The 10847-nt window shown below is 37.6% G+C and overlaps 1 protein-coding gene across 1 annotated transcript; it reads right to left on the bottom strand.

The window, feature by feature from the left end:
• Positions 1-6648: 6648 nt before the first annotated feature.
• On the bottom strand, positions 6649-10473 carry LOC109013434 (probable leucine-rich repeat receptor-like protein kinase At1g35710). Its single transcript, XM_018995520.2, has 3 exons — positions 8646-10473; positions 7909-8451; positions 6649-7037 (listed from the first exon to the last, which is right to left on the bottom strand). Exons 1-3 carry the CDS (start codon positions 10471-10473, stop codon positions 6649-6651), a joined length of 2760 nt encoding a protein of 919 aa, XP_018851065.2.
• Between the last annotated feature and the right edge of the window lie 374 nt (positions 10474-10847).

Raw genomic sequence — 10847 nt, 5'->3', positions numbered from 1 at the left:
GGCCGTTACGTATTTTCATACAGTAAACGTTCATTTCATTTCAGTCCTTTCTTTTAGTTCACTCCTTCTCATTTAACAGTTTGTTTATGGAAAAACGTCATTTAAAAGCATGAGCTTAAACATCACATTGTCATGGCATCCGTAAAACATTGGTTCATGGCATCATAAAACATCAGTTCATTGATTTTCTTAGAAAATACATACAATAGATATTGCGTATAGTCATCCATTTCACATACGTACAATTAATACTTTTGGTGCCTAAATAGGGGCTGCCAAGGAGGACCGTACATACTTATACCTTTGAACACTTAGCATGTTTTCGTAAAATGTCTTTTGGGTCGTTTAGTAAGGTATCGTAAAGGAAAAGCGTTTCTTTTTCATTTTCGTATATTTTAGAAAACTCTAGAAGAGTATGAACATAATACTTACCTGGAATCCATACTACTTTTATATCATGCAGTCCATTCATGTGCGTGTCAGATGACAACCTACATGCATGCACATAACCATAGTGTCATTCTCTATCTAGTACATAAGCAACTTAAATTACAATAGAACTACACTTCACTTGAAAACATTATCCTTCTATCTCGTGCACTTACGTGCCCCTTACTATGCTAAAACCTTCAGGATCTACTTATAGTCACCACATCTTCCAACTCAAGGTCTTACCTCGAGTGCTCATCCACTAAAGTGAACCCATGATTCACCTTAGGATTAAGACACTAGGACGTTCGTCTTACTCTTCTTACTAACCACATTTTGACGCATAATTCCAACCAATGGAATCACGCATCAAAATCCTAGACAATACACCCATCACTATCTTCATGCACCTTAGCTCACACTAAATACTCATTCACATCCATACAAGCCACACGGCTCTAAGCAAACTCTGAGGCTTAAGCACCGTGTAACTATGCTTAGGACATATTACCCATTACATATGGTGAATTTGTCTGGCACATGTGTCTCACCAGATTACACATGTATCTTACCCCTTTTATCACCTAAGATCAACAAATAACATGTTAATCACCTGCTTGTGTAAACAAGTACCATACTCTGATATCAATATTCTCTTAACCCGACTAGCATGACTTTTCATGCTACCCTTCTCTTTTGACAGTTCATCCCAACACTTAGCATGACAAAACTCCATTCAGAACTACACCTTACGTCATGTCATATAGCTCGAGACTACTCCCAAGCAACACCATGACCGTGTCACGTCACTTGACATCCTGCTATGTCATTTCTATGCCAACTCCTAACACATCATGAGTACGTTCCCTCATGTACTCCTGTCACATCGTGACATCTTGTCACGTTCCCGTTACGCCATTCCTACACTAACTCTTCACCCATCGCAAGCACGACTGCCAGTAAGTATGACACTTCGTGACATTCTCCAGTCATTCTTCCGCTGCGCACTCTTATACTTCTTCTTCTACTCACCCATACTCCTAATCATAAGTCCAACACGGTGACACTTGTCAACTTAGACTATAGGTGACACCATAACTACTTTGAGACACTGTTCCACACAACCATCCTTATCTCTGCGACATGCCATACGGTGTGTCGCTTCACCTCATGGAGTACACTCTACGAGTACTCCTTCTCACACCCTATGCCACATCATCACTATGGCATACCTGCCATATTGTACATCACTCCATCACATGGAGTACACTCCACATGTATTCTCTTCATACACACTACGCCACACTGAGTACACTCTAAGTGCACTCTTCCCGTTCCACACAACGTCATGCCACCATTACAGCACATACTCCACATCACTACACAGCACAATCTACAACACTGCACAGCACAATTCCCAACTACGCCCAACACTTCACAACGCACTACACAGCACAACACATCTCCATACTACACAACGAACTCCACAATACTAACAACACAATCCACAACCTAACCAATCCACTAATAACATAAATAACGAGGGATAAAAGATTATACCATCGATGAGATAACTCGTGTGTTGCTCATTGACCGTCATAGTCGATGACGTTGGAAGGAACGTACGGGGCGGCTATACCACTTATGGTGACTGTTTAGGCAGCTGGATAGCTAGGTGTGGTCTTGGAAGGGCTCATGGTGGCCTTGTGATGGTGGCAAGGAGCGTAGCACAGCGGATCTAGCCGTATGCAGTGGCGGTCAGTCGCGCGCAGTGACTGTTCGCCGTGCGTAGTGGCTGCCCACCACATAAAGTGGTGGTACGGGCTTAGGGTTAGACCAAGGAAGGTCAAGGGAGATTGTTGGTGGAGCCGTGGAGGCTCGGTGGTGGTGGCACGGCAGTCCACTATGGTGGAGGGGAAACTGGCCTTGTGTGAGAGGGAGAGATGCCGTGAGAGAGTGAGGGAGAGTGAGGGAGCATAGGTGGCAGGTCGGGGCCATGGGTGGTTGGGATGGGTCAGTGGTGGCCTGAGGATACCGGAGAGGGTGGTCGGTGGCCGGAGGAGGTGGAGCTCCACAGTGGGTGTGGAGAACTCGTGCAAGAGAGATGTGGACTTCGTGGGGGCAACGGCAGGGGGATGGAGGTCGAGCTCGCTGGAGGAGGATGGCTGGTGGGAGGGGAGGCTACTGTGGAGGTGGTGGCGCCGGAAGATGGTGCACGACAATGCAACAACATCAAGCCCATTTGGGCTGTGCACTACCGAGAGAGAGGAAGAGAGAGGGAGACCGATGTGGGGGGAACTCGCTGGAGTGAGGTGGTGCAGGTGGAAGGGGCGGTGAGGCTCACCGGCGCACGGCAACGCTGGGTTAGACAGTGGAGGAATCGGGCATGGGGGAGAGCTACGTAAGATGTACGTTGAAGAAGAGGGAGGAGAGAGAAAGGGGAGGGAAAAGTGAGGGGGAAGGAAGAGAGGGGCCTCGGTATTTAATCCAGTCCCTTCGTCTTGGGATCTACAAAATGATTTAACGATGGAGGATTAAAACCTTGATTTGAAAATACGTAAACACTAACTTAATTAAAAGCACTTAGAGAAATTAAGGTAGAATATTATCTAAACTAACTTTAATTTATAAAATAATATTCCTTCATCATTAATAAAATGATGAAGTCTTATTTAATATCTTTAAGAGAATAAAGCCATTTAATTAAATTAGAGTTTTTAACATAATTTAAATCTCATAATATTTTAAATAACTGAATCATTTTAATAATTGATATTAAAATTATTTCCAACAATTATAATATTTTTGGAACTCTTCAAAAATAATATAATTGTCTTATTTAAAATCAAGCTTAGTTCAATAACATTAGAAATACTCCTTATAAATATTTATAGCACATTTAAAACATTGGGCGTGCCTTAGAAGTCATATTATCTTTGAAAACACGCCATTGAGGTTTAGCACGCATGATGAGGCTCGCAGTCACTAGAGAGAACGGGCAGACGATTACAAAGTTTCCGTCCTTGAAATTTGCTTACGTCAGAAAGAAGGAACGCACGTCAGAAAGAAAGAATGTACGTAAGAAATAAGGAGCGGGGCGTTACACTGCCAGCTTCAAATCAATTGAATGGATATTTCCAAGGAAGGGCAATACATAGTTAGATTTAGGATGAGTTCTTGTAGCCTGTAGAAGACATAATGACCTACCACCAAGGGTGGTGGCTCAATATTTTTTGGGTTAGGCCTAAGTGGTTTGACATGTACTAGATCATGAGCTCGAATCTGAATATGGACTCACCTTAGACTATTAGTATTAGCTACCAAAGGATTCAATCAATTCCCTAGTAGGGCTAGGGTCTAAGTTGTGATTTAAACTCGACTTCAAGAAGGACCTGAGGCCTCTCTTCGTCTAGGACTCTCCTATTTAATCGGTTCTCAGCAGGTAGTGTGCTACTATGTTCACATCCAGATAAAGAAGCCATTTCTAGTCACCCCCTGTACCCTTACAAGTAGCCAAAAAAAAAAAAAAAAGATTTAATAACTTATTGGCATCTTCCCCTTAATTTTTGTTGGTTTAAAATGATAAGTGGGAAGTGCTTATGTCGACATAGTATTGATATATGATATGTTGACAAGATATAATGGATGCATCAAGTGTGGCTTTGGTTATAATCGAACCTGGTAGTTTTAACCAGGTATGTACTGATGATTAATTGAACTGTTGATACTTGCTTCAGTAAGACTTAATAGATGAATTAAGTAGACAATAATAAGATGCTCGTGCATTTGTTGGGTGTCAATATGTCATCCTTGGAATAAAGGTAATTGTAAATATGTATGAAAGTTTCATGAGGAAACCAATGGCACTCTTCACGTGAATTTTAAGGGTCAATATGACTAACAATTTTATGCTTCACTGAAATCATTTCTCACCCTTTGCCTCAGTTTTTTATCAAGGAAATAACTTAATTTTTTTAAGCAACTTGAAGCCGTAATTTTATGCAAACAAAGGCATTTACTGAGCAAACAAAATTCAAATGAGGTATGTTTATGAAGAATTTGTATACTACTTGAATTCTATTATATCAGCAGTGGTACATCAAGTTCTACTTTGATTTTACTGTCAATGGAGTAAAATGGAAACATGGAGATGAGATGGTGTCTTTGGGTAAATTACATGTGCACTTCTGGTTCCATTTTGTTTCTGTTTTAAATTTCTTGTTTATATTTAAGTTCTTACAATATTTATATCCTGAAATTTCAATTACTCTATAATAAAGGGGTCTATGTGAATATGGAACCATTGTCTTTGTTGCCAATTGATGATGATGATAACTCAATAATGTGATAATGATAAGGATGAGATGGTGACGACAGCAATGATGGTGTCATTTTCATTGTTGCAAAGCAACATGTATCGTGAAAAGACCTTGCTAGTCATCAAAGCAGCGGTGTAAAAGAATGAAGGAGAAATCTGTTCAATTTTATGTTGTAGAAATCTGTGTGGATAAGGAACCATTGTTTCTGTTTTCAATTGATGATGATCATAAGAATAATAATGTGATAATGATGAGGATGAGATGGTGAAGGTTTGGTGATGGCAACAATGACGGTGTCATTCATGTTGTTGCAAAGCATCCTGCATTGTGGAAAGACCTTACTACCCATCAAAGCAAGGGTGCAAAAGAATGAAAATGAAATCTCTTCAATTTTATGTTGTGGAGTCTATACTTCCAACTGAAAAAATTGTAAAGTGTCTTAATTTTACAGCCTGCTAATAAAACTTCTTGTTTGTTTTAGAAGTTTATGCCGACTCGACCCAATCGTCGTATGAGGTTTTACAATTTGTCTTAGGTGTTTCAACTACATTCACTCCTAAAGTATGTGAAAATCCATTTTTGGTAACTCTACTAGTACTTGTGGCTTCCATAAGGTGCTTGTGAAAATTAGCACTTTGCGATTCCATCTAGGAATTCTTAGTTTAGTTGTTTATGTGACACTACATCCAGGTGTCAAAATAATACCGTTATACATGGAAGGTTATCGACAAGACTGGAAGCTTTCATTTGAAAAGGACACCATAACTAGAGGTGGCTGGTATGCAAAACATCTAGTTGCAACTACTGTGTCCAATTTTTTATTTTTATTTTTTATGATGAGATCAAAGTATCCAGTTATGTACTTTTCTTGAACTCCTAGCAACTATCAACAAAACCTCCATCCAGACTTGACTTAATGGTATTATCAATAGAATCTAGATCCATCACAACAAAATATCCTTGGTGGCTTAAACAAGATCCCAAGGAAGCCACCAAAGAAATCTGATAACAGTTGACTCTACACTAATGTGTAAATTGAAAAAAAAAAGTATAGAAGTGCATAGATTATAAGGCTTGCATTCAATAAGACAATTGGTTTATTGATCATTATCTATTTTGGCTAAGCTTGTCAAATATAAGTTGTCTGCTGCAATGGTAGAAAATACTATTTTCTTAGTGATGATTTTTTTCATTTTTTTAAAAGTAACAAGTAGAAGTTTGTTGTTTCTCAAGCAGCAAGGTGGAATGATAATTACAGGTCCTCGCAAAACTAACATCTCATTCATTCACAAGATAATTAAGTTCCTCAACATAGCGTATCCCCTTTCTCTTTTGTTCTCATGCCAAGAACACGGTTAATCATCAATACGACCATTGTTATATATTTGTTATTAATCAACAGTTTCCTTTTTTTCCTAACGCACAGACCAATTAATGTTTATATTTTTACACTTTTATTAACCTTATCTAAATATATTTTCTTATGCAATTAAGATCTGAGAGGAGTATCGAAAGACTCCACTCAAGACTTTAAAGTTCTAAGCTCTTATGCTAGATACTACTCTAACTAGATGTAAAATTTGTTTATTTCTTTTTTAGTAGGACAAAGAAGCTGGGGATGATCCTAATATCAAAGATATTCTGAAAGCCTTTTGTTCATGAAGAAGAAATGATGAGTCTGCTGAAATTCTCTATCAGATTTTACTTAATTCACTTCTACTTTCTATTTGCACGCTTATCTCATACAAACACACTGGCCCTATTCTGTTTTAGCCGCTTCCAACCTTGAAAAGTGAGTAGTTCAAGTTTTATGGGGGTGATTTAGTATGCTTACAAATAATATTATTCTTGAAAAAGGACTGATAAATGTAAACGACACATTGACATCACACAAAACACCCTAACAATAAGCAAATCCTGATCCAGCCACATATGCTGCTTGTTTCCACAATTGCAGGAGTGAAATCACAGTCAAGGGTATGGGATTTGGCTTCCTGCGAGAGAGAAATTCTTGTGACACACATTTCATTATAGGCCGAGACTTTGACTGAGTGTGAAGGCATGCAAATGCTATTGTAGCAACAAGCAAAATATCTTGTCCAATTTGACGATTTAGAGGTGGCAAGCATTGGTCTAATATTTCATTTAGCATCATATTTTGAGATGATGATGATGATGATAATGAGGACAGGAGTTCTCCCGGATGCCTTCCCATTAATACTTCTAGTGCCACCACTCCAAAGCTATATACATCGCATTTTTCAGTAACTGTCATCGTGTAGGCAAACTCTATAGAGAAAGAAAAAAATGATGAGAACAACTAAATGCGGTCAATGAACAATAATACATTTAATTAATTTGATAATTATAATTTAACAGTGAAATTATTGCATGAAGAATAATATTGAATCAAGTTATCGATAATAATCTTTAGTTTTCAAAATACAAACCTTTTAAATAAAGGCGTGACAACTTCATTATATAATTTTCTGAAAAATAAACGAAATTCACAAAAATGGGTTCTAGTTTCAACTGTTTATTTTTTAGTTTTTTTGCATAGAGGATATAATATGAATCTAAAAAATTTTATAAATTTTAAAAAACATTTTAAATTTATTTGAAATATCTTAAAATTAAATATTTATAAATTATATATGATATTCTTAATCGATATCTTAGATTATTCAACTAACTCGCACATTATTCAATCAGATCTAGGACTAGTATTATATGATTTTTAAATCATGAAACTTTGAGTACAAAAAGGTACTATATATTATTATATTATTGCTAGTTGCAAACTATTCCTATATAGTCTCATCGTCCACTCTCCAAATGTATTATTCTTAAATAATATATGCGATTATGATAAACATAAAATTAAATGAACAACAAATATATCTAATTAAATTTATAATTTAAGAGTATTGGGATTTTAGATTTTATTGCATGTCTTTTTAGTTTTATCAACTTAATATCCTTTTAGCTTAATTGGTTATAGCTATTCATAAATTGTAAATCTAACAATAAGAAAAAAGTAAAGAAAAATAATCTTGAAAAATATCTAGATACATGACTAATGGAATAATTATATTCAATATTCTTAATTAAATAATTTAAATGACATTGTTGTGGTAGAAATAACCAATTAACAATTTACCTGGGGCAATGTAACCATAAGTGCCAGCAACCAATGTTTGATTTGAGGTGTCAGGATCAAGGAGTTTAGCTGTTCCAAAGTCAGATATAAAACCTTGGAATTCAGAGTTCAGCAAAATGTTGTTGGATGATATATCTCTATGAACAATTGCTGGGATGCATTCATGATGCATGTAAGATAAAGCGTGTGCTGTGCCTTTGATGATGTTTACCCTCTTACTCCAATCCAATTCCATAGCTTCGTCAACATTTCTTAGGACACAAAATAGGCTTCCCCTTTCCATGTACTCATAAATTAAAAATCTACATCCTTTATGTACACAGAACCCATGCAGCTTCACAATATTTCGATGTCTTATCTCTGTTAACACCCTCACCTCATTTATAAAACTCTTATAGAAAACTGGATTCTCAGCCTCTCTTTGATGAAGTTTCTTTAAGGCAACCACATTTCCGCTTGGTAATTTTGCTCTGTAAACGCTACCATAACCGCCAGTTCCAATGCAATATCTAATATCAAAATCCTCGGTTGCTTCAATAATGTCTTCATATGCAATATGTCCGTCATAATTCCATATCGAGAATATGTTTCCATTCTTTGATCTCCTAAACTCAATTTGATTTTTCTTGAATGCACAACGAGACAAGAGAATACCCCCCCCCCCCTAATAAACAGGAATCCAAGGAAAATGCTGATGGGTACAAAAGTTTCTATTTCAACTACGATTGATTTTTTACCTTTTGGACATGGAGGGAAATTCTTGAACTGATCGCATAAATCCTTATTGCCATTTAATGTGTTGGAGGTATGATACAGAGCATAACCGTCTGGAATTTGACCCTCCAAAGAATTATGTGAAAAGTCGAGTCTTTGTATACCAGTGAGAGATGAGGGAATGTTGCCCATAAGATTATTGTAGCTAAGATCCAAGGTCAATAGTGGGGCAATAGTCCCAAGTGCACTAGGTATTTCTCCACTAATAAAGTTATGGCTAAGGTTAACGTAGCTCAAATCTTTAAGCATCCCTATTTCGGAGGGAATGGATACATTGATTTTATTCCGAGAAAGGTCCAAATGTTTCAAATTAGTGAAATGACCTAGGCTGAAAGGGATTGAACCAATGAGCATGTTCGAACTAATGCCTAAAACGATCAAATTCTTCAGCATCCCTATTTCAGGGGGAATGAATCCATTGATTTTATTCCGACTAAGGCCTAAAGATTCCAAATTAGTTAAATGACCCAGAGTGGAAGGGATTGGACCGACAAGCATGTTCGAAGAAAGGTATAAAGATGCCAGATTTTTCAGCATCCTTATTTCGGGGGGAATGGATCCATTGATTTGATTCTGACGAAGGTCTAAATATTCCAAATTAGTTAAATGGCCCAGAGTGGAAGGGATTGGACCATCGACCTTGTTTGAAGAAAGGTATAAAGATGCCAGATTTTTCAGCATCCTTATTTCAGGGGGAATGGATCCATTGATTTGATTCTGACGAAGGTCTAAATATTCCAAATTAGTTAAATGGCCCAGAGTGGAAGGGATTGGACCAACGAGCATGTTCGAAGAAAGATATAAAAAGGTCAGATTTTTCAGCATCCTTATTTCTGGGGGAATGGATCCATTGATTTGATTCTGACGAAGGTCTAAATATTTCAAATTAGTTAAATGGCTCAGAGTGGAAGGGATTGGACCGACGAGCATGTTGGAAGAAAGGTATAAAGAGGTCAGACTTTTCAGCATTCCTATTTTGGAGGGAATGGATCCATTGAGTTCATTATGACCCAGGTACAAAGAGTCCAAACTCGTTAAACAGCCTAGAGTGGAAGGGATTGGACCGACGAGCATGTTGGAAGAAAGGTATAAAGAGGTCAGACTTTTCAGCATCCCTATTTCGGAGGGAATGGATCCATTGAGTTCATTATGACCCAGGTACAAAGAGTCCAAACTCGTTAAACAGCCCAGAGTGGAAGGGATTGGACCGACGAGCATGTTCGAATCAAGGTATAAAGTGGTCAGATTTTTCAACATCCCTATCTTGGGGGGAATGGATCCATTGATGTAGTAGTTCAAACCAAGGTCTAAATATTCCAAATTAGTTAAATAACCCAAAGTGGCAGGGATTGGACCGACGAGCATATTTGAATGAAGGTCTAAATAGACCAAGTTCTTTAGCATCCCTATCTCAATTGGGATGAGCCCCGTAAGGAGGTTCCCATTAAGATCAAGCCTATCTAAATTTGGGAAGAAAGAGAGGTTGAGTTTGTTCAACTGACCTCCCAAACTAGAATGAGATTTATCGATGGTTGTGACGCTTCCACCAGCATTGCAAGTAATACCATCCCAGAGGCAAGCACTTGAATAATTACTACTGGCTTGGGCAGTAGTGGACGACCACCACCTAGTCTCCCTCAAAGCCTTGGCTTGTTTAAGTTGAAGGGCAGATGATCCAAATGCAGCAACAAGCAGCTGATGAAGTGCATTATCCAAACACTTTCCGCATAACAAGATCCAGATAGCCCATGCTACTATCGGTATGGAAATGGAAAGAGAGGCTGCTGCCATTTTTATGAGGAAGTAATGGCCGATTAGTACTAGGCAAGACTATTATATATAAGAAAAGATACTATCAAGCTAGGCCTGTGAAATAATTGAATGAATCATCCTAGAAATTTCCATGGAATGAATATTCATCTTGCATTGAAATTTCCTTTTAAAAGGCAATACATTTATTAATCCTTGAAATCGACCCTCAAGATCACTGGTCCTACATGCATGCGACGACTCATTGACTATATTCATGTATTAATTATATATAGGTTCCATTTGGGGAATTGATCTTAATTATTATATATAGTTTCAACACGGTACTACTTATACTGAATTTAAAGTGTATTATTGCATCTTAACAACGTCCTTGATGTGATTAAATACTAATA

The sequence above is a fragment of the Juglans regia genome, chromosome 3 (genome assembly GCF_001411555.2).
Source record: "Juglans regia cultivar Chandler chromosome 3, Walnut 2.0, whole genome shotgun sequence".
Lineage (NCBI taxonomy): Eukaryota > Viridiplantae > Streptophyta > Magnoliopsida > Fagales > Juglandaceae > Juglans > Juglans regia.
The sequence above is the reverse complement of the archived record's forward strand: the minus strand, read 5'-3'. Positions and strand labels throughout refer to the sequence as shown.